The sequence below is a fragment of the Thamnophis elegans genome, chromosome 1 (genome assembly GCF_009769535.1).
Source record: "Thamnophis elegans isolate rThaEle1 chromosome 1, rThaEle1.pri, whole genome shotgun sequence".
Lineage (NCBI taxonomy): Eukaryota > Metazoa > Chordata > Lepidosauria > Squamata > Colubridae > Thamnophis > Thamnophis elegans.
This window is the reverse complement of record NC_045541.1, coordinates 168628805-168653791: the sequence shown is the minus strand read 5'-3', so window position 1 is coordinate 168653791 and position 24987 is coordinate 168628805. Positions and strand designations below refer to the sequence as shown.

The 24987-nt window shown below is 44.8% G+C and overlaps 1 protein-coding gene across 2 annotated transcripts; it reads right to left on the bottom strand.

The window, feature by feature from the left end:
• Positions 1-1008: 1008 nt before the first annotated feature.
• Positions 1009-24755, bottom strand: HMG20B (high mobility group 20B). 2 transcript variants are annotated; one of them, XM_032211457.1, is made up of 10 exons: positions 24691-24755; positions 22464-22554; positions 20002-20119; positions 18077-18280; positions 15847-15967; positions 10842-10888; positions 9765-9843; positions 7705-7920; positions 3786-3918; positions 1009-1678 (listed from the first exon to the last, which is right to left on the bottom strand). In XM_032211457.1, the coding sequence occupies exons 2-10, from the start codon at positions 22499-22501 to the stop codon at positions 1666-1668; spliced, it is 969 nt and encodes a 322-aa protein (XP_032067348.1). In that variant the 5' UTR covers positions 22502-22554; positions 24691-24755; the 3' UTR covers positions 1009-1665. The 2 variants fall into 2 exon arrangements, with proteins under 2 accessions (XP_032067348.1, XP_032068125.1); XM_032212234.1 differs by having other exon boundaries at positions 20014-20119.
• Between the last annotated feature and the right edge of the window lie 232 nt (positions 24756-24987).

Here is a 24987-nt window from a genome sequence, read left to right as displayed (position 1 = left end):
AGTTCTCCCTGCAGGGCCAGGCCGCCACCGCCACCGTGGCCCTGTTGCTGCCGCCATCCCTCCTGCTGCCGCCGCCATCATGCTCTGAGCATAACCAACTTCCAAACTCCGGAGATCTGTTGCCGAGTCTTCCGGCAGCGGCCGCTCTGGGACTAGGCTCTATGGTTGTGGGCTGGCTGTTGGAAGACTCTGGTGGGACAGAGAGTCTTCCCGCAGCCAGCCCATAACCATAGAGCGTAATCCCAGAGCGGCCGCTGCCGGAAGACTTGGCAGCAGATCTCTGGAGTTTGGAAGCCGGTTATGCTCGGAGCACGGCGGCGGCGGTACCTTGGCCCTGCAGGGAGAGGTGGCACAGGGCATGGTGAGGCTGGGAGGCACATGAGCTGGGGAGGAACAGGCGCTCGCGCAATCTCCCTTTCCAGCCGGACAGAGCGCCACATGGCTTAGCGCCTTTGGGATATTACTGGGTTGGTGAGTGGAGCACTGCCCAGCTAGAAAGGGGGGTTGCCGGGCGGCTGCTCATGAGCGTGGCCACCTTATGGCGGCTTTGTTGCGCTGCTGCGACAGTGCAACACAGCTGTTTGTCCCTGAGGCTGTGCCCGGCTCTTCGGGTGCCCGCTCACAAGAGAGCAGCCACCCGGCAACCCCAAACTAATTAGCTCCTCCCCCCGATAATAAGGCCCAAGCAACATTTTTTGGGGGGGGGGGTCAAAAGAAAATAAGACCCTGTCTTATTTTCAGGGAAACATGGTAACTATCTCTTGGATTTGCACTTGTTCAAATTTTTTCAATGCATTTCTCAATTCCAAAAAGCATTCCAAAACACTTGTCAATAAAACACTCCAATAGGATAATTAAAATGACAATGCAAACTAAATTAATAGTAAGAAATTGCATGTTTTGCTCTGATTAAAAAAAAATAGTGGAATGAATTCAATTAAATTATCTGCTTATTTGTACCTCTTATCAGAGGGAAGGGAAGTTTTTAGACTTGGGCCTATTCTGCTTTTTCTCTATCCACCAATTGAAAGCTATTTGTTGAAAATTAAAGAAGGATCAATGATCAGCATTTGAGTTTAAAGGCCTCTCACACAACCCTATTCTTTCGTAATCTCAGTAGTACAATTTAGAGTTAGAGGAGGCATTGTGTAGCTGCTATTGTTAATTAACTGGGAGTCAAAAATGCTTATTGATCATCTTGTAACCATTCCAATATCTGCTTATAAATCTTGATCTCCCTGGATCGGCTTTTGAGATTCCTGTATGACCTGTTAATAGCCACAATAGTCAGCCAGATATCCCAGTGGCTGCAATCCTCATTTCTGTGGATAAATTAGCCTGGAAATCTGTTCTCTGGAGCAGAAAACAAAGAGTTCCAGAACCCAGCAATCGTGGACAAGTCTCACTGATTTTCTGTCATTCTACCATCTACTGTCCTGCCCGCAACTTCAGAAGGAGCCAAGAGAGGACAAAGCTGAGAAAGAAAAGAGGTTTTCCTACACATTTCAGGAGCGGAAAAGGCAACTTAAGGCTCTTTGAAGAGAGGAGGCACTGGAGAAGATCTGCTACATAAAAAGGCAGCTGCGTCCGGAGCAGCGTTCAGCAGTGTATTCCATCAATCTGGCAGGCTGTAGTTGAGATATTTTCAAGTTGTGTCCCAGTTGCTTACAAATGCTCACTAAGGAGAGAAACAAAGGTTACCCACATGCTCAATTGTCTGTTTACGACAATTACATTTGATGCCTTGGAAATGACAACACTAAACAACTCATAAATCCAATGCAATCCTCATTTTAGTTCCAATAGGCAGCTAGCTTTGTTTCTTTTCAGTTCGCACACCAAACTAGCAAATGAACTTCCATAAATTTGCTTTCGAGCTGCCATGTCCAACCTACGAACTGCATGTAGCCCAGGACAGCTAGTAATGTGGCTCTGTAGGATCGTATAAAACTATTTGTAAAAATGTTATTTATATAGATTAACTATCATATATTTTATAGGCAACTCAAAGACAATTCCTCTTCGCTCAATGGCAGCTTAGGCAAAGCAAAAGACTTTTTAGAGCAATGTTTTTTAAACTTGCCAACTTGACAATGGGTGGACTTCAATTCCCGGAATTCCCTAGCCAGCTATGCTGGGAGTTGAAGCCCACCCATTGTCAAGTTGCCAAGGTTGAGAAACACTGCTTTCGAGTAAGCGTGCAAAAGAACACGCCACACATTCTCGATTTATATCTTTCTCTTACACAAGAGCACACGGCTGAAGTGAAGCCGACAGTGTAACTCACCTGCTTTGGGGACAAAAGATCTCAGGCTCCTTTAAGGAGACAGGAGGAAAGGTCTAGGGCAGGGGTCAGCAACCCGCAGCTCTGGAGCCGCATGTGGCTCTTTCATCCCTCTGCTGTGGCTCCCTGTCACCACTCGGCTCCACAATTGATAGGGCTTTCAGTTAGGACAGAGGAAAAAGGATGCCATGCTAGGAGGAAACTCTATGGTGGGGGAACCGGACTTCCGGTTAGCAGAGGAAAACGGACGCACTCCCCCCCTCTATGGTGGGGGAACTGGACTTCCAGTTGGCTCCAGAATTGAACAGGGGGCTTCTGGTTAGGACCTTTGTGGCTCTTTTGAGTGTTTAAGGTTGCTGACCCCTGACCAGGTGCTTTCCAAAACCTGGATAATTCAAGGCAGAGATGTGTAGATAATTCAAGGCAGAGATGTGTAGTGTTTGGATCAGAAGTGGGCAGGCCTTCCTGGCAAACATTGTTACTTCTGGGCATCAGCCTCACAGTTGGCTTCTATACCAGGGGTGTCAAACTAGATTTCTTTGAAGGCCGGATCAGCATTGGGCCAGTCGGGGGAGGTGGGGGAAAGGACATAGCAATAGCAGTAGACTTATATACCGCTTCATAGGGCTTTCAGCCCTCTCTAAGCGGTTTACAGAGAGTCAGCATATTGCCCCCAACAATCTGGGTCCTCATTTTACCTACCTCGGAAGGATGGAAGGCTGAGTCAACCCTGAGCCGGTGAGATTTGAACCGCTGAACTGCTGATCTAGCAGTAGCCTGCAGTGCTGCATTTAACCACTGTGCCACCTTGGCTCCTACATCTCCTACAGCACTTTGCTGGCCAAAACAGGGCGCGCGGGGTGTGTGTGTGTGTTGCGCACTGCCCCCAAGTGCCCTGTTTCGGCTGCCACAGGCATTGCAGGCTGGTCCTTTGGTATTCCAATAGCTAGATTTAAGCACCCTATGGGCTGGATCCGGCCTGCGGGCCTTGAGTTCGACACCCCTGTTCTATACCATCCCTGCTTACGTGTAGTCCTTGACTTACAACCAATTGATGGTAACCTTTTGAAGTTACGTCAGACCTCCAAAAATGTACTTACAAATCAGTTCCAAAGTTCTGATGGATGTCCCCCCCCCCCCCGCAGTCATGTGACTGTGTTTCGGGTGCTCAATAACTGACTTGTATTTATGGCCATTCGCAATACTCTGGGGTCATGTGACCACACTTTACTCTTTTTTTGCAGAAAACTCGTGTTTACTTTCAGTTTTGGGCAAATATGTCCCATAGTGAACAATAAATTCTATTAACAACCAGGGTGTTCGCTTAATGACTTCGGATTGACTTCATAATGATGGTGACTCGTTTAACTACCACCAAACACTCCCCCGCTAAAAAGGCAAAATTGGATCGGTCGCAGGATTATGACCGTTAATGGGCAGGTTCCATTACGGGCATAAGTCGAGGAGTCCCTCTATTACAGAAGTACGTGTTCATGCTTACTTGGCAACACGGGACAAAATCTCCTTGACTCGGACAACCAGCCTTTCGTGCTGTATAGGATTGCTCTCAATGGTGCTGTGAAGCTTTGCCATGTAGAAATCAAGTGTGTTCATTGTGGGGGTCTCACCGGTGCCTGTTGGAAAGCATCCCATTAACAGTACCAATAAGCATCCCCTCTTAATTAACATTGTGTTGGCTACTCTGAAGGTAGCAGAGAACCAAACCTCACCCTCTGAATCCTGGAAATCGTATCTTTTAAGACAACCAAGAGTTAAACACTTGCATTTTTAACAAAGTAAAACATGCTGTTTGGAATGTTTTCTCAATAATGTATTTTGTATTCCTTCTGCATGGCCACAGAACACGTTGACCTGATTCAGAGTGATGACAATGCATAAATTTGCTTTGCCCCCCCCCTTACAGTTTTCCAGTCAAACTTATATCCCAGAAATGCTTGTAGCCCTCCTACAAACCTGGTTTGCATCTGCCGCTGGCATCTATTCCCTCCCCTCCCCAATTTCCTATTGCCCTTTTTCAGTAGCCTTCAGCTTTCATCCATTTATTCCAGTTCGGCAGCCCTGAAAAAGCAGACATATGACTGACATGTCATTAATGTTTCAGCTGTCGCAGCCATGTGATTGTTATCTGGGCACTCAGGCCCCTGGCCTGTGCTTGTAACCTCACAGGGAGGTTCCACAATTGGTCACATTGTTATGATTTGCAGTTTTTTTCTGAAGGCTTCCCAACAAGCAACCGCAATTGGGAAGCCAGTTGGGAAGGTTGCAAGTTGCTCTAGTACAGGCAGGGGTGGGTTTCAACCGGTTCGCGGCGGTCCCTGCGAACCGGTTGGTCGGCGAACCCGGAAGTAAGTAACTTCCGGGAACGGCGAAGGGCCCACCCGCGCGCCCGCGCTCCTTACCCGGTTTTGACAAGTTCTGCGCTTCCACGCATGCGCAGGACGCATACAGTGCCTGCGCAATCCTCCAGGAGCAGCTGGAGCATCTCACAGACGCTAGTATGCATGCGTGCGCGAGGATGCCGCCGGCCCCGTTCCAACCAAACCGGTTGGAACGGAGCGAGAAACCCACCCGAGTACAGGGGTTCCCAGCCCTTGGTCTGTGGACTGGCACTGGTCCTTGGGATGCTGGCAATCAGGCCATGCAAACGAAGTCCCATCCGCGGGATGCAGGCAGCATGCAAAACCACGCTCCCCCCCCCAATCAATTCATGGAAAAACCTCTCTCCACAGAACCTGTGCCTGGTGCCTTAAAAGTTGGGAGCCGCTACTCTAGTAAGTCACCCCTGCTTTTTCTCCATCTGCAGCACAATAGCATTCATTTATCTTGGTCTACAACTGTTCTGACCTAGGCTTCCTCCGCAGCACAAAGCTGAGTCCTCGTCCTGATAAACCCCTTTTATTTAATTTACAGTGAATTCCTCTGCAGCAAAGTCCCAGCCCACAGTCTTTCAAGATAGTTCACAATTAACCGACCTTTATCAGGCTTGGAGTGTGGCCAGGCTGATATCTTTTCAGATGCCGCAATACTTGGCAAGAATGCAGGAATGAACTAATTGTCTCCTGCAAACACCTCTCCCCTTTCACTCCTCTTTTATTCCCTATGGGAGGGGCCATTCACCATCCCCCTGTGGCTTTACTCCCAAGTTGACCCTTGTTCCTTAGCTGTTCCCTTCGTCTGGCAACTCTGCACATGCGCACACTGGGAACAGGCTCCAGTTGTTCGTCTGCCTCACTGATGTCTGACTCCGAAGGCAGCTGATAGCCCTGGCCTCCTCTCTGCCTCCGACACAGAGCCCTCATCAGAGCCTTCCCCAGACCCCAGGACTATCCTCCTCAACCTCCTCACTGTCTGAGTCTTCCACCATCTCTGCTGGCGAGCCACAACAACAACCTAAGTACTGAGGTACCTCGTTACTCATCATTAATTGGTACTGGAGGTGCAATGAATGCAAAAAATGATGAGTAGCAAACAAATTTTTCCACAAGGAATAATGTAGTGAGTCACAAGGTAGCCAACACGAACACATTATAGCTTGTGCCAAACAAACAATGAGTCCCGGGGCAAAATTTTCATGTCAAAATGCATCGAATACCAAACCCAATGGGTTTCAAATCAGTTGAGTCTTGAGGTACCACTGTGTAAGTAATAGGCCTGTCTAAATCCAAACCTAAAGTGGTTTTTCTTTCAGCAATAATCTTGGTGGAAGTCTTCAAACAGAGGCTGAATCCCATCTACCGGCCAATGCCGATTGGCTACCACCTGGAGGAGGGCCTTCTCTGTGGCTGCTCCGGCCCTTTGGAACGAGCTCCCCCGTGGAGATTCGGACCCTCACCAGCCTTCAGGCCTTCCGCAAAGCCCTTAAAACCTGGCTGTTCCGACAGGCCTGGGGCTGACGAGTTCCCCGTCCCCGCTCGAATTGTGTGGCTGTTGATTGTTTTTAAATTCTTTTGTAGTTGCTTGTTTATCGTTTTTCCCCTTGTTTGTATTCCCTCCCTTTGATTTGTTAGCCGCCCTGAGTCCCTCCGGGAATAGGGCGGCATATAAGTGCAATAAAATAAAATAAAATAAAATGGTGATTTGTCAATTCCTCTTACTGAAGAAGGGGATGGACTAGATGAAATCAAAGGTCTTTCCCAACTGTTAACGTTTCTATGATAGAAGTGTTTATCTACCCAGGCACAGACCTCCTGGAAGGACCCTGAAGAGTTTGCCCAAGCCTTCTGGTAAATACAAGCACCTTAACGCTCTTGCATTTGTAACAAAGTGAAACCTGAGATTGAGAATGGGGCAGTGTTTTGCTTGTGACACTGTCATGATCAATGCACTGCTAACAGATTTACAGAATAACAGAGTTGGAAGGGACCTTGGGGGTCTTTTAGTCCAGCACCCAGCTTAGGCAGGAAACCCTACACCACTTCAGACAAATGGTTATGCAACATCTTCTTTAAAACTTCCAGTGTTGGAACATTTACAATTTCTGGAGGCAAGTTGTTCCACTGATTAATTGTTCTAACTGTCAGGAAATTTCTCCTCAGTTCTAAGTTGCTTCTCTCCTTGGTTAGTTTCCACCCATTGCTTCTTGTTCTACCCTCAGGTGCCTTGGAAAATAGTTTGACTCCCTCTTCTTTGTGGCAACCCCTGAGATATTGGAAGACTGCTATCATGTCTCCCTTAGTCCTTCTTTCTACTAAACTAGACATACCCAGTTCCTGCAACGGTTCTTCATATGTTTTAGTCTCCAGTCCCCTTCTCATCCAAGAAGCTTCAGAACTGGATGAGAAGCAAAATGCCTTCAAGGTGAAAACAAAGTCCAGTTGCCCTTTGAAAAAGCACTTTTGGGATATCAATCACTTGAGTTTTTAAGGAAGAAATTGGGCATCCATTTGTCCAGAATCGTACACGTTCTCCTGCTTGAGCGGGGGTTGGACTAGAAGACCTCTAAGGTCCCTTCCAACCCTGTTATTCTGTTCAAAAATCAACCACGCTTTCCACTGGATCTGTGGAAAGATATTGTGTGAACAAAGCTGGATTGTCGAAACTTGCTTGGAACCTTCCGCTTTTAAGATTGTTGTGAAGAAATTAGGGATTTAATAAGTAATTAAATATCAACTGATCCATATGGTTCCATATGGTTTTAGGTTGTTTCTCTCCTTGGTTAGTTTCCACCCATTGCTTCTTGTTCTGACCTCAGGTGCTTTGGAGAATCGCTTGACTCCCTCTTCTTTGTGGCAACCCCTGAGATATTGGAACACTGCTATCATGTCACCCCAGTCCTTCTTTTCATCAGACTAGACATACCCAATACCTGACTGCTACACACAAGTATTGCAAAGCATGCAGATTTCCGCGTCTCCTAAGTTGGAAACAGGAAGCGCAGTCAAACGGAAACTCTCCCGTACCTGGTATAGGAAGGCTGGCAAAACTGGCTGTCAGAGCTTGGCGCACCGTCTGGAGCTGTTGCTGCAATGCCATGGTCTGCCTCTCCTCCAGTGCAAGCTCCTGCTCTAGGCGCTCCTTGGCACAGCTCATGCTCTCTGTGTGCTTCTGCAGGATGGCGTTCTGTTCCTCGAACTCCGTGTTCATCTTACGCAGTCTCCGCAGTTCTGCTTCCCGGGCTGCTCCAGCAAAGAGAAAGGGAAAACAGGAGGACCGGAATTTAAAAGGAAAGGGAAACCACGGATCACAATCCTACTGCTGGATTCTTCAACTTCTGTTTTCAGTCCATGATAAAAATAGGCAATTGCTTACTATAACCTTCTCCAATTTGACACTTTGCAGATGTGTTAGTTACAGCTCTCAGAACTCCCAGACTTTGACTGTGTTGGTTGGGGATTTTTAGGGGCCCCAGAGAGAAGTCAGTTTTCTGGACAGTCTATTTGTCTTCCATAATGTCCTAGCAAAAAGTAGACTCAATTCTAATGGACTTGAATAAATGTATCCAGTTGGGTTTATCTATGTAATTTGAACCGTTCACTGTTTATCTTCTATAATTCCCAGGAAGGGTCGCTCTATGGCTAAGACGCTGAGCTTGTCAATCAGAAAGGTCAGCAGTTCGATAGTTCGAACCCCTAGTGCTACCTAACAGAGTGAGCTCCCGTTACTTGTCCCAGCTTCTGCCAACCTAGCAGTTCAAAAGCAGGTATAAAATGCAAGTAGAAAAATAGGAACCACCTTTGGTGGAAAGGTAACAGTGTTCCATGTGCCTTAGGCATTTAGTCATGCCAGTCACATGACCACGGAGACATCTTTGGACAGCGCCGGCTCTTCGGCTTTGAAACGGAGATGAGCACTGCCTCCTAGAGTCAGGAACGACTAGCACATATGTGCAAGGGAAATCTTTACCTTTACCTTATAATTGCCAGAAAAAGCTTGCACTAGGAACAAAGGTACTGTTCCTTTTATGATTTAGCACAATTTGTGAACTGAACCAGCTGTGATTTAATAAACTGTTGTTAACTGAAGATAAAGACTGTTAATCTAGTCATTTCCTTTAGAATAAATATCTATGGAGATTCTCCATCATCCAGGTCATGGTTGTCCCAAAGGTGCTTTTTCAAGAGGCAGCTGGACTGTCTGGTTTTTCTTTTCTTTTTTCTTTGAAGATGTTTCGCTTCTCATCCAAAAAGCTTCTTCAGCTGACTGGATGGTGGGGAATTGAAGGATTTACAAGAAAAACTGGAAAGTCTTGTTGCCTCTTTAAAAAGCACCTTGCTTTAGAATAGTTCTTCTGTGCCAATATCCATCTCTAGTATTAAAGATTTCCACTCTTTCAGTGATTAATGATGCAATCTTTCTTCCATCGCAACTAAAGGCAAAAAAGCTCAAATCCAGATTTTCTAGCCATTTTAAGCCGAGCTGCTTCTCCTTCCTCAAGTCAACTAACGTTTTACTAAAACCACAACTTTCCTAGAAAATTTGGGCATCTTTAGTTTCAAACCTATCTTCACTGTCTGTCAAAACCTCTTTGTAAAATATCTCTGGTGTATCTAAAGAAATAGGAAAGGCAGCATCCCCTCTTATAGAGAGCCAAGGTGGCGCAGTGGTTAGGGTGCAGTACTGCAGGCCACTTCAGCTGACTGTTATCTGCAGTTCAGCGGTTCTAATCTCACCGGCTCAAGGTTGACTCAGCCTTCCATCCTTCCAAGGTGGGTGAAATGAGGACCCGGATTGTTGTTGGGGGCGATATGCTGACTCTGTAAACCGCTTAGAGAGGGCTGAAAGCCCTATGAAGCGGTATATAAGTCTAACTGCTATTGCTATTGCTATTATTATACATGTACACTCACTCAGTCCAATAATTTCATTCCTATCAGAGCTAAGATTGGGATTCCAGACGCTGCTTGTGACTTTTGGAAGACGGGGCAGTGGGAAGAAATGCTATTTGGTATGCCCCAGTTTCCATAAAGGAAACCATCCTATCTTAATACTGACTACATTTCAACAGCTGCTTCATTTGTACCTTTGTTCTGGTCTAAGAATTCCTCTGTAAAAATAGGGACATCAAATGTTGAGAAGCCATCGCTGCCACTTTCTCCAACCTGCAAGAAAAGGTAGATAAGAAAGCTAGCCAAAAAGTGTTAATAACTTTAAAAGATTACATATTTGTCACGGCTTGGCATGGAAACACTGAAAATGTGGGAACGCACAATATTTCCATAGAGCCTTAGAAGATCACACCCTTTCTTTTTCAGAATTAGCAATGAAAGGTTGGGTATTGCAATGGAGCTACTACACTATACATTACCCATTTTTTCAGAGTATAAGACGCACCGGAGTATAAGACGCAACAAGGTTTTGAAGAGGAAAATCTTTAAAAAAAAAGTTTTTGCACTCTACAAACCTCCCAAAAATGGCCCATTTTCCATAAAAAATGGGCCTGTTTTTTTTTTTTAATGGCATGAATAGCCCTTAGGAGACTTGTAGAGTGCTCCTTGGGGGTGGGGAGGTGGGCAAAAATGAGCAAAAAACAGCCTGTTTTTCATGAAAACGGGCCCGTTTTTTGTCAAAAAATGGGCATGGATAGTCTTTAGGAAGCTTATAAAGTGCTGCTGGGGGCTTGGGGGGGGGAACGGTCTGTTTTTCGCTCATTTCTGCCCTTCAGGAGCTCTCTGAAAGCCTTCTAAAAGCTATGCACGGCCATTTTTGTGAAGGGGAGTTTCAGGAGGCAAAAAATGCTGTATTCAGTGTATAAGATGCACCCAGATTTACAGCCTCTTTTTTGAGGGAAAAAAGGTGTGTCTTATACTCCGAAAAATATGGTAATGTGCATCAACGCTTCAGGACAAAACTAACAGGGGTTAAAAGAAAGCTTATATCTATGATTCTTCTTATAGTTGAGAAGTCACAGCATCCTTCTGAGGTGGGTAAAATGAGGACCCAGATTGTTGGGGGCAATATGCTGACTCTCTGTAAACCGCTTAGAGAGGGCTGAAAGCCCTATGAAGCGGTATATAAGTCTACTGCTATTGCTATAATCATAGCTTTGAAATTCCTAAAAGCAAAATCTGAGGGCACCCCATACACTAGGACAAATTACCTTGTATCCATTGAGCAATGTGTTCACAGTTCCAGCACCAGCGTCCTCTAAAATAATATTTTTTTAAAAGAAAAAAAATTAGTTCATCAGAGCGGATAATCCAGTCATGATCTGAATTAAATCCCTCCTAGGGCTTTCAAGCAGAGGGGAGGGATGGGAATATGCAATATCCGTTTGCTGCAAGGGAGTAAATTGCTGGGAGGCAGAGGCCAAAGGGCTGGGGCCGGTGGGTGGGGCTACATTCAGTGTAAAAGACACACCCAAATTTCCATCCTCTTTTAGGGGGGAAAAAGATGCGTCTTATACTCTGAATAATACAGTAAATGCATCCACCTGGCTGTCAACTTTAACTGGGGATTATTTTGGGGGTAGGGCTTAGATTACGGGCATCCTGGAAAATCATACTAGGGCTTATTTTCCAGTTAGGTCTTATTTTCAGGAAAACAGGGTAATCTTTTTTGTGCCATAGACCAGTGGCACCCAACCTTTTGGGCACCAGGGACTGGTTCTGTGGAGAGGTTTTTCTGTGGCCTGGAGGAGGCATGGTTTTGCACACTGCCTGCATCCCACGGATGGGGCTTTGCTTTTTTGCATGGCCTGGTTTCTGACATGCCATCATGGCCTGGTGCCAATCCATGGACCGGGGCTTTGGGACCCCTGCCATAGAGATCTTCGAGAGGCTGGTAAAGCCTACACATCTCTTTTCAGAAAAGAAATGTATTTAAATACATAAAAATATGTAGCCACAAATGGTACTGCAAAGTTAAGAAGCCTTTCTTGGGAGTCCATTAATTACTATGTTGCATACATACATTACTGAATGAAAAGCTAAATGTGTCAGATCCATGAATCTGCCATTCTTCAGGGGAAGAAGGAGGGGCTATATTTCCTTTACACTTGTTTCCTATATATCCTGTACCATGCAATTAATTACTTTATAACTTCTAGCCTGCTGCCTAAGAGGCCTGGCATTTTCTCACCTATTGGGGAATGAGGGGAGGGCGGGCCACGTGGATTGCATCGCTCAGGAAACAACCCTGAGAAAGTCTTCTTATCGCTTTCTCAGAGCATCCGTTACAATAACATCTTCACAGCTGCGATTTGGCTGAATCCACATTGGACTGTTGGGAGGGGACTCTAATTTCCTTTATTCTTCTCGTATTAAGGACTCCTTAAGGGTTCCACCACAAAACCGCGGAGGACAAAATCGCGCTCGACGAAAGCGCGCATTTGACGTCATCACAGTGCGACAAAAACATTGCGCTGTGATCGAAAAATGTAAAAATAAAGTGAAAACCTTACCCTAACCCCCCCAAACCTAACCCTAATCCTAACCCTAATCCTAAACCTAACCCTAAATCTAACCCTAAACGTAACCCTTAACCTAACCCTAAATCTAACCCTAAACGTAACCCTTAACCTAACCCTAAATCTAACCCTAAACGTAACCCTTAACCTAACCCTAAACCTAACGTTAACCCTTAACCTAACGCTAAACGTAACCCTAACGCTCTAAACCTAACCCTAACCCTTAACCTAACCCTTACCCTAACCCTAACCCTTACCTTTATGTGAATCGGCTTGCTTTAATTTTATTTTTATTTCAATTTTTAATTTTTTTCATCGCGCTGTGATGATGTCAAATGCGCGCTTTCGTCGAGCGCGCTTTTGTCCTCCGCAGTTTTGACGGGTCACGCTCCTTAAGGACCCCAGATCCTGCTTTGCTTTTGCCCTGCTATCACTCCTTTTTCGAGAAAAGGTTTCTTTTGAAATGTTACGTTTCAAGAGTCGTTACTTCCTTGAATGAAGAGGGGAGGCTGGGCATTACAAAACTTCTCCCTTGGGAACAGGGGTCTGAAATTTGATTTCATTGAGGGCCATATCAGGGTTGTGTTTGACGTCTGGGGGCTGAGTAGTTGTGGCCGGGGTCAGCATGGCCAGCTCGACATCCTGCAGTCCTCCAATATTTGCTGGCAGAGAGCTGCAGGAGGCCATCGCAGCAGAAAACAGAGCCTGGGAGCGCTGCGCACAGCCCTCCAGGGCTCCGTTTTAGCTGGCAGAGGCACCATCAGCCGGTTCTTTGGTGCTTCCAGGACGGCTCCACTGGCGAGATCTAAGCACCCTGTGGGTCAAATCTGGCCTGTGGGTCTTGAGTTTGACACCCCTGCTTTAGAACAACAATATGAGGAAGAAATACAATAATGGAGAATCCCTCAGAGACAACTTTGTGCAATTCCTCTATGCTGGATTTTCAAGTATCAAATGTACCGTATATACTCGAGTATAGGCCGAGTTTTTCAGCCCACTTTTTGGGCTGAAAAAAGCTGCCTCGGCTTATACTCGAGTCAGGGGAAAATTTGCCCAAATGGAGGAGAAAAAGGGGCGCCCCTTTTTCTCCTCCATTTCGGGACCCAGTGGAAGTTCTCTGCGCGAGGTGAAATGGCCGGCAGCAGCCTCACTCTCCTGCCGTGGCTTCCGTTTCAGTTGCGCAGAGAACTTCCACTCGCTTCCCGGGCTTGTGTTCTGATGAGGGGGAAAGAGAGGACTTTCCTTACGCCCGCATCAGAGCTGGACGTAAGGACTTTACCCCATTGATGAGGCGGGCGGCGCGGATTGTAGCAAGGATGGCCGCCGATCGCAGCCTGGCTGCGCTGGCGGGGACGGGCGGGGCGGGGTGGGATGAGACTCCCCACTCGCCAAGATGGTAGGACTCCAAGTCCCATCCCCTCCACCCGTCCCCACCAGCGCAGCCCCTGCCGCATCAGCCGGAATCTAATTTCCCCCTCATCAGAGCTCGGCGCGGATTGTAGCAAGGACGGCCGCCAATCGCAGCCCGATTGCGCCAGGGGGTTCCGCTGGTTGAAAGAAAGTCCTTCTTTGCACCAAGCGCTTTTCCCTCCCAACTAATTATAACTAATTATATTAATTAGATAGATCAGTGTTTCTCCACCTTGAAGACTTGAAAATATGTGGACTTCAACTCCCAGAATTCTGGGAGTTGAAGTCCACACACTTTCAAGTCTCCAAGGTGGAGAAACACTGAGATAGATGATCCACGGTGTTTATTTTTGGAAAAAAGCGCCTCCTGCTCTGGACTGCCGGGAACGCGATCGCGTCTCTCTCTCTCTCTCTTCCCCCCACCCCCGGCTGTTCCCACCCGGGAATGTTCTGGTGGGCTAGGCGGAGGGTGCGTGTGCGTGCATGTGTGTCAAGGGTGGGGAGGCTAAGAGGGCGAGGTGAGATCCTGGCGGGGACCGCATTTCACCCGCCGAGCTTCCTTTTCCCCCGTCTTTTCCTCCGCTCGCCGACTTCCTTTCTCCCGTGGCTGACAGGTGGGTGGGTTTCCCTCCTCCTCCTCCCTGCTGGACGTGGATCTGCGGCGTGGGTGGCCGTCCTTGTTGCCCGCCGGCAGCAGGTCGCGGCAAAGAGAGGGAGAGAGAGAGAAATGCCGCCGCTCCCCGGCTCGCCTCTTTTTCCCGGGATCGCCGTGATGCTTTGAGTTTTCCTTCTGCGGAGGTGGGGTGGAAAGAAGAAGAAGTGGGGCCCTTCCCCGCTTCTTCTCGGACTACCTAAGCGTTGGGTGCGCTGTCCCCATCTGGGAAAGTAGTGCTGACTCATCAGGTGTCTGGGAACGGGTGGGGCTGAGGAGCGGCTGGGGGTGGGGGGTGTTTCACAGAGCGGCTGGGGGTGGGGGGTGTTTTACAAAGGGATGAGGTGGACTGAATTACCCCCTTGTATCTGCTGCCTTGTTTAGTGATTGTTTTGTTTGCAGCTATAATGATGGTGAAAAAGACCTGTAAAGCAAAGGAAAACTGAATAGGATCCTCAGCCCAGTCACAGTTTCATTTAACAACCATTTAATGACCAAGATACTAGTCCCAGTTATGTTCACTAAATAAGGATTATCTGTAAACTGTTCTTTTGGTATCCACGTATGCAAAAGACTGATAGCTGTAGGAGATGACCAAGCTGAGCCCAAGGGAAGGGTCAAACACATCAATGGCCAACGTAATTGTTTCAGGGTTCATTTTATTTACACCAAATATAATTCATTTAAGAAATTGGACAGCACATCCTTTATTAGTTTCAAATTCTTTCTTTAAAGATATCCATGGTGGAATGTAACATGCTGAAAGCAACAGTGGCAATGGGATGCTTTTGTGGCCCTTTGGGATAACCAAGAAATAAGTGTGTGTGTGTGTGTGTGTGTGTGTGTGTGTGTGTGTGTGTGTGTGTGTGTGTGTCAGAGAAGAATTTTTAACACAGGTATGTTGTACATGCATACATTTGGACAAACTTTGCAGAAATCTCCTCTTTTTTAAGTTTTATTTGGCATCATTCAATAGAGCAAAGTCTGAAAATGAAGCTGCATGCTACTGTAGGAGTCCAACAGTTTAGCAAATAAAAAGAGAACTTAGTGTTCCAGGGAGATGAATTTAAACTGCATGGAGATGAGGTGAGTGAAGTATTTCATTGAATACACCGGTATTGTGTGATAATAATTTGTTATCCAGAGCAAATTTTTACAATGGCTACTGTATATTTAATGGGCACAGGCAGGCTGTATATGTTATTCAATGGGCAATGGCAGGCTGTAATTAATGGACACAGGACAGGCTGTATATTCAATGGGCACAGGCAGGACACTGGTAGAATGTATATTATGAGCCTATGAGTTTTGAAGGATTTTAACTCGTGTTTTAGCTTGGTTGCTGAATGAGCTAAGGTTTTTGTACTTTTAAAGTTATTGTTGATACCATATTGTTTTTATTGACCCTCTTTTCCACTTACAGAGCTAGTTTACTGTTTTTCTTTGAAATAAATATTCAAAAACATTATTGGTATCTATTTTTATTTTTGAAATTTACCGGTAGCTGCTGCATTTCCCACCCTAGGCTTATACTCGAGTCAATAACTTTTCCAGTTTTTTGTGGTAAAATTAGGTGCCTCGGCTTATATTCGGATCGACCTATACTCGAGTATATACGGTAATTGCAAAACTGACCTTTTTTAATTTTCTTCTCTTGCATCTTCTCAGCACAGAGCTTGTAAGCTTCAGATTGCTGGTACTCCCTCAGCTCCTTCATGTATTGCTGCTTCTCCCGTTCAGCCTCATCCAGATAGCGCTGAAAACATAGGAAAAGTTACGACTGACCCAATCCACAAACTCCATCTCTCTTTATCATGTGTCTCAAAGGTGCTTTTTTCAGGAGGCAACTGGACTCTCTTGTTTTTTTTTCTTTGAAGACGTTTCCCTTCTCATCCAAGAATCTTCTTCAGCTCTGACAGGATAGTGGGGAATGGAAGGATTTATACTCCTTGCAGACAGCTGGTCATTTGCATCCTTTTAGAGGGTGTTGAAGCAATTGGAGGTTTTTTTTTTACCAGCTGTCTGCAAGGAATATAAATCCTTCCATTCCCCACTATCCTGTCAGAGCTGAGGAAGCTTCTTGGATGAGAAGCGAAACCTCTTCAAAGAAAAAACAAGAAAGTCCAGCTGCTTCCTGAAAAAGCACATTTAGGACAAACATGACCTGGACGACTGCGTGGCACGACAAAACCGCGAAGCCCTTATCCGCGGAGACATAAGCACGTTGCTAAAGCCGCGACGTCATCATTGCGCGTCATCACCGCCGCGACAACAGTGCGGCAACAGAATGGCACTTTAAAATGGCGCCGCGGCAGAAAGCCGATTTCCATTAAGGTAAGGGTTAGGATTAGGTTTAGGGGTTTGTTTTAGGGTTAGGTTTAGGGTTAGGTTTAGGGTACTGAGTGCTTGGGAATGCGCGGATTTGCCCTCCGCGATTATGTCATCGCGGTAGGGTCGCGTTTTTCCTTAGCGCTTTGAACGGCACGAATTAGTCTTCGCGCTTATGTCTCCGCGGATAAGGGCTTCGCGGATTTGTGGTGGAACCGACGACTGAGAATCTCTACAGACTTTTTATCCCATGCTTATTAAAACATGCTTATAATCTTAGAAGCTCATAATATGCCAATGTGGGTAGTCCTCGAGTTATAATTGTTTGGTGACTGTTTGAAATTACAACAGGACTGAGAAAAGCGACTTATGATGACATTTTTCGCACTTACAACCGTTGCAGTATCCCAGGAGTCCTGTGATAAAAATTCAGATGCTTGGCAGCCGGCCTATATTTATGACCGTTGCAGTGTCCTGGGTCCATGTGATCCCCTTTTGTGACCTTCTGACAAGCAATGGGGAAGCCAGATTCACTTAACAACCGTGTTACGAATTGCAGTAATTCACTTAATGACTATGGTAAGGAAGGACATTAAATGGGGCAAAATTCACCTAACTGTCTTGTTTAGCAATGGAAATATTGAGCTCAATTGTGGCATAATTCGAAGGCTACCTGTAACTGGCAACTGGCTTCAGATTTTGAAGAAGTACAACAGGAAAGTATTGATGTTATTGAACTTTGGTGTTAGAGAAGACTTCTGCAAATTCTCATAAATGAAGGCTGGTTACCTAAAAAGAATGCAATCATATGGTCCGGGTGGAAGGGGCAGGCAGGGGACATAGGAACTAACTTTGAATCCAAGTTGTATCTTGGGAGGGGGGGGAGTTGTCCATTGTAAATTTGAAGGGGTGCTTAGGGATCGATTATAAGCTGAGGGAACTTGGAAGTAAGATTTGACACTTATTTGTGCCCAACAATCACAGGCAGTATTTTTGCTGGCTTCAGAAAACCTTACATTTTTCAATGTTAATCATGGTAATATGGGAGGAAGATCACTACTTCCATTCTCTGTCCTTTGGCTCGTCATAAAAGACCATCCAGGCAGAAACCCAATATTTTTACTGTTGCCTTTTTGTTACATTTTGTTGTATTACATTTTCAAATCCCAGTAAGGGTATGGCTAGCTGATGAGAGCTAAATAGCTTGAAATAGATCTATACTAGTCTCCCTTTATTTATTTATCAGCACAAATACATACATACATACATACATACATACATACATACATACATATATAAATAAATAAATAAATAAATAAATAAATAAAGTAAAAGTTGGGAAATATGGGAAGAAAATAATACAGCTAAAATGGGAACTGGAAATATAACGCAAAATGAATTATGTATATGTGAAAATGTTAAAGGGAGAAACTGGACAACACTCTGTTTAGAAAAGAATTTTAAACATGTAATAAAAAATGTGAAACTTTGTTTCGGGGAGGAAAAAAAACGCTTAGATATTTCCATGTTCCCTCACCTGCTTTTCTGTGGGCGGTAGTTTACTCCATTCTGCTCCCAACATTTTTGTGATCTCAGGGAAGGGCAAATCCGGACGCTGCATGCGAATTTGCTCCCGTCGTTCATTCAGAAAGCGGACGTAGCCAGTGACGGGGGCCTTCGGTCCATTCGGAAGGATTTTCTTCCTCTTCTTGCCTTTCGGCCAGCCCCGCTTTTTCACCGGCTGCCCACGGCGGAAACAAAAAAAAAAGTTTGGGTCACTCTGCTCTGTCACTCCTGGCATTTCTGGAGGCCAGGGTTCAGGGTTGTCACCACGCATCTATGGCAATCCCACACAAGCGAAAGAAAAAAATCATGAACTGCCATCCTGGTTGTGGGATTCAATATATGTGTCAGGCCTGCAGCCATCTTTTCTTTTGAGTCTTTGGCTTGCCACACTTTCTATTATTCTGCTATGCATTTTCTATTGTGGGAAAATGGGAAGGGGGAATTGTAAGGAGTCACAGACTATGTAGCCATAACAACATTCTTTCTAGAAAGCCAAGGTCATCCTTTGTCTCTGCACCTCTGCACCTGACCAGAACTGGATGGGTGGAACTGCCAGCATGGCAGTGGGAGATTGGACCATGCGATGGACTTGTGAGTGTGGGGGCAAGATCTTGAACTTTCAACTAGGTGAGGAAAACCAGGAAGCTTTCAGATTTAGGTTTTCCCAGATGTGCCAACATGGCTCTCTTAATAAATTGAAACTTTGATCAATACTTTGCCTTGGACTCTGATTTACTTTTGGATGCTATTTGGAACCCTGACAATACGTGGAATCTCTGGCTACACTCTTAAACTGAACGTTTTTAGTCCTCAGAAATCTAGAGACATCCTTGAAAGGATGGAGTGCAGTAGAGCTGATGCAATTGGATGGAGTTGAGCGTTTACTGGCCGGATGCCCTTCCTAACACCTATATGGGGTTCCCAGCAGGTATTTTTTTCTTTGCAAGGCAAGAAACATCTGCCATGCCTAGGATTGAACTCTCAACCTTCTGAGTTGAAGGCAAGCATCTTCACCACTAGGCTACCATGCCACTCAAGAAAGCATAATTAATCTATCAAAAAGTTAAAGTCATTTATGCAAGTTGAGCTAGACTCCTAGTAATTTCGTCCATGTAGCTTTCTTTGCAACAATGTAGAAGCTGTTTGCTAATTTTTTTTCTCGATGTTTAAAACTCCCAGTTCAGTCAATATTTCTGCTACAATGTTTCTGGTGACTTCTCATACAAATACAATGAGGTCTGACCTCTCTTAGTAGTATGAAGTACAAATAGAGCTCTGGCTGAAGTAGTCACTGGGCTGAGTGATCTAAGAATCACCAAATTCACGGCTTAAACTTTTTGTAAGCAAAATCTGGCCATCACTATTTTGATATTTTCAAAATGTTATAAACCAGAGGTCTTCAAACTTTTTAAACGGGGCCAATTCACGGTCCCTCAGACTGTTGGGGTGGGGTTGGCGGACCGGGAGGGGCGTGGTTAGATGGTCATGTGACTAGGTGGGGTGGGTGGGTGACCAATTTAGCAGTCCATTAAACAATACACAGAAATTAAATTTTACTTTGTTTTGCTCCTGGGGTGTTTTATTGTTTTTGTTTGCATGTTGTTCTTTTGGTTGACTTTTTTTTAACTAGATAGTTCTTTAGGTTGTTTAGGAGTCTAGTGATCCACTTCAGGAAAATCAGTTTTGCAGCAATTTTTCTCAGCCCCAAGGAGCTTAAAATCAACAAGTCTATGTCTGTCTGTCTCTCTCTATCTGTCTCTATCTCTCCCTCTCTGTCTCCCTCCCTCCCCCTCTCTCTGTCTCTCTCTTTCTCTGATTTACTAAGGGCATTTCCCTTCTCAGGTGAGCTAGGTTTTTTTAAAAATCAAAATCAAAAGTATGTTTATATGGACGCACCAGGGGGCTCACCTCCTCTTCGCCATGGGGCTTCTCCCCAATTAACCGAGGGGCCTCGCCTTTCTCCTGCTTAATAGCTACTAGGAAGTTCCCATGTTGAGTTTTACTTGCAGCATTCCTGTAATCCAAAGTTACAAACAAAGATTTCCACGATAGCAATGGAGAACTTCCAAACATTCCAATCTACCATCAAAACTAAAACAGATTTAGGGACATAGCTAAAGAGTTAAATAAATCAATGAGAACAGAAGAGAAACATAAGGTGTAGGAGTATTTGTTTAGTAAAAATAGCCCTATGAAACATAATCAGACTTTTGATTAGTTTTGAAATCTTTAAACAAAATATTATATTTAAAGTTAAATACATAAAATGATTCCCAGCATTAAATGACAAACAAGTCCTCCTAGTTGAAAAGACTGTTTTAATACAATGACTCACTGGGCCTGTCCAATTTGTTTTCAGTTAAGAATTGTAGCAAAACTATTAAACCACTATAGAAACAAGTTTGCAAATACACACAACTCATTTGCTCTACTCATTCACTTCAGAAAGTAAAGAGACAGAATGCACGTTTTATTCAACCTACACCGCTGAGATAATAAGCAACCCACATGCAAGTTTAAAATGGTACTGGAGTCATCTATTACCGCCAATTACCTCCCTTCGACCAATCAGATCCCACAGATTAGGCCTCCTCCGGATACCATCAGCTAGCCAATGTCGACTGTCGACCCCCCCGGGGGAGGGCCTTTTCTGTGGCTGCTCCGGCCCTCTGGAACGATCTCCCCGTGGAGATTCGGACCCTCACCACCCTTCAGGCTTTCCGCAAAGCCGTCAAGACCTGGCTGTTCCGGCAGGCCTGGGGCTGATGAATTCCCAGCCCCACTCGAATTGTTGATTGTTGTGTAGTTTTTAATTTGTCTTTGTATCCTGTTTGTCTCGTTTGTTTTGGTATTGCCCCCTTCCCCATGTGTTTGTTCGCCGCCCTGAGTCCCCCCTGGGAATAGGGCGGCATGCAAGTATAATAAATACAAATACAAATGTGTGAGTTGGGCCACTGTATAAATTTGTTTAATAAAGAAATGATCCTGCCTTATCTGGACACACACAAAAAATTCAAGTTTGGGTTCAGTCATTAGTGTAAGTTACATGTCTAATTTGCTTCCTTGTTGATGCAAAGAGGAAGAACCAACAGGAAGCATCCTCTAAGATGTACCGTATTTTTCAGAGTATAAGAAACACCTTTTTCCCTCCAAAAAGAGAGTGAAAATTTGGGTGCGTCTTATACACCAAATATAGCCCCACCTACTTTCACCACAGGCCAAAAACGTGAGGCATGGAGGCAGCGATGGTCTGTGGCAATGCCTGCAGCCTGGAACAGCTGATTGGGGGTATTCTGGCAGTCCCATCCACCCGCCAATCCGTTGCACTGAATCAGGCTGCAATAAGCACTGAAGCTGACCTGGCTGGTCAGAGTTTGCAGCAGCAATCACATTCAGAAAGCGCAATAACTGATTCAGCAGGATTCAAAATAATAATAATATACAGTACATTACCAAAAGCAGGTTTTCCAAGGTAGCAGTAAATACAAGCAAAACACAAGTAGTTTCACTTTCAGTTCTCCTGTCTCCTTGTTGCTTACACAGCAAATTTCAGAATCCAAATAGCCCTCATTGGCTGACTTAGTTGCTATGCCTATTCATTGGCTGACCTTGTTACCATGTGTCAGCTGAATACCATGGATGCTGGTAGGCAGAGGCAGAATTTTTCTTCTTATTATTTTCCTACCCAAAAACTATGGTGCATCTTATACTCCGGAGCGTCTTATATGCCAAAAAATACGGTAGCTTGTTCATGTGATAGGTTAATAAGCTAGTTTGATGTAATTGGCATATATAGCCTTTATTGTACGTTATTGTACAAAATAAATACAATGAAATTGGTAAAGTGCAAGTATAAAAACCAAGAGACTCTGAGTTCTAGTTCTCCCTTAAACATGAAAGCTGGCTGGGTCACTTTAGACCGGTCCTTCTCTCTCAGTCTAAGCCACCTTACAGGATTGTTGTGAGGGGGGGAAGGAGGTAAGAGAAAGATGTACACCTCCTGGAGTTGTAGAAAATATAAATAGGATATTAATATGTAGATAAACAAACCTATGTGTGGGACAGTGCCATGCAAATATAGCCAGGACTGGTAAATTTCAAAAATGAAAGAGGCGTCTGAATGGGATTTTAGAAACTGGCCAAGAAAAGGAGGTTTTGCATGTACTCAAGATGCAGGATTTCACGATTTGAGTGTTTAAATATTTAACAGCATTTGTGACAATTCAAAACAGGTGTAGGGAAAGTTTTAGATACAAGTTAGATTTTTGAGGAAGATCCTATGTAGACCAACCATACAGACTGTCTGTCTCTCACACAATCCAAAACCCCTTCTCTCCAAAATTAAAAGTGTCACTTACAAGAGTCCAGTAGATTGCTGCTTGGAGCTCTGCGACATTTCTTTTTCTTGAATTCAAAAAAACCATAAATGTTCCACTTAAATGAAGGGACCTAAAAAAGGACATGTGAAAATTAGTGTAAATTGCAATTATCTTGGGCAGGAAATAATTTACACAGGAGATTAAACGGCTCTTTGTATCTCTGAACTCTTTCTGAATCCCTCAGGGCTTGCAAAGAAGACAAAACATCATACTTTTCATAAGTAAGCTGACCCTGTAAGAGAGACTTCATCTGCATAGACCAAGGGTCCCCAAACTTGGCAACTTTAAGACTTGTGGACTTCAACTCCCAGAATTCTTCAGTCAGCTATGCTGGCTGGCTGAAGAATTCTGGGAGTTGAAGTCCACAAGTCTTAAAATAGCCAACTTTGAAGACCTCTGGCATAGATTAAGAGGTAAAGTCCCTGCAAGACCAATTTATGTTATGCCCAAAAGTTTCCAACCTGAAAAATTCAATAGAACAGGAAGGGGAAACCACAAGAGAAAGTCTCCTCTGGAATATAATAATGGCCATCTTAGGTTAACTAATGGAATGGCTCTTGCTACATTCTTCCTCAAAGTTCTTCAGCTCTGCTGGATGGCTACTCCCATCATTCCCAGCCGGCATGGTCAATGAGAATTAGGGGAGAAATGTAATTATATAGTAAGCTAACTGCCAAATAGTGAATTGGGATTAGTCCCCATGCAGTAATTTGAGTGTGCTTCAACCTTGGGAACTTTAATATCTGTGGACTTCAACTCCCAGAATTCTCCCGTCAGTTTGCTGAATGGGCAATTCTGAGAGTTGAAGCCCACACATCTTAAAATTGCCAAGGCTGAGAAACACTGTAGCTCAATATTTTGGACTGAGAAGCCCCCCCCCCCAATAATCTTAGATGAATGATAGGGAATTTATGATCCTCCGAATGCAGTTGATCCTGTGGCTAGTGCAGATGGCTACATGACATCTGCAGGGTTACAGGTTCCCAGTCTCTGTCTGTAAAGATAATTAGTGACCTGGGAAAGGACATTCCAAATTTGGAAGATACACCAAGATGAATAAATAAACACCTCTGCTTTGTTCATACAATATGCTTGCAATAAACAGAAATACGGTTTTCTCAATGCAGTTTTCTGAATTTATATGAGACACTGTACCATTAACCCACATGGCTTAAATTTACCTAACACATTTGTGTGGTCAGTCTGTATTACGCAAACATGGCCATTGTGGCATATGGAGAATCAATCTCCACCTTGAACAAAGGTGTTAACTGGTGCTCCATTCATATTGTTGACATTCTATATTATTAGAAAATCCTACAGAGCCAAAATCAAATAGATGGAGCAGATGCCGCCTCTCAATCCCACCTCACTCACTATACAGCAGTGATCACCGACTGCTGGTCCGTAAGAAAATGTTGGTGGTCGGCAAAAAAATTATTTGCATTTTTTTATATTGCACTAAATGCTATTTATCTTTTTTTTTTAAATTCATATTAGTGGTCCCCAGGATTTAAAATTATGAATTTAGTGGTCCCTGAAGCCCGAAAGGTTGGTGCCCCCTGTTATGCAGAATTTTCTGGGATGCATTGTTCAAAAGGCAAAGGCTGACTGCTGAAATACACAACTTCAGAAACAACACTATAACTAAATTTTTTGGACAGCAGTAGGGGAGAAAGCCCGCACCGGATCCATTAGGTGACACGGGTAAAAGAGAATCTCCATTTTAAAAGGCATTGTACAATCGCTAATGGGGCAGTTGTTGCCCTTGGGCTTTTTGTGGGGAAGACTTCCTGAAAACATTGGGATTCTTAAGGATTGTTAGAAGAGCTCCAAACGGCCATGCTGGCCGGAGCTTTATGGGTTTTGCAATCCGGGACTTTTGAAAAGCGTGCTGGGTGAAGCTGCTCTAATCTAGACACAGAACCTGGGAAAATCACAATAGGTGGAGGGAAGACACCATTAAATTATAACAAACATCAACGCTCTTGGGTAAATGGAGAGCGAGGAGGATGGGAAAAGAGGAAGCTAGACCGCCCCCCCTCTTTCCCTCCCAGGATCTCCCCAAATAAGTTCATAGATTCTTCCTGAATCTCCCACCTTGCGTAGCCCCACATCCCACCCCCGCCCGCCTCCCCTTTGCTATGGCTGATCTCCCCGCTCCCTCTTATCGCAACCATTCACAATATTGACTCCCAAAACTTTCCTGGTCCTCCTGCTTTTTTTTTTTCCTCTTTCTCGTCCCTTTCACCAGCAGAAGCGCCGCCTCCGCCTCCTCCCCTTCCCCCGCCCAGCTGTACCACTATGCTAAAGCAGCTTGGCTCTCCAGGCGCTGATTGGAGAAGAGAGGCTTCCCCTCTCTCTCGGGATAGGCCAGATTCTTTATTCTTTTCCCCCGCCCCGCCCGCTTGCGATGAAATACGTCATGACTTCCAAACGCGTGGGTTGGTTGAGAATTGAGGCCGGGGCCAATGAGAGCTCTTCAAAGGCTCTTCAAAATAGC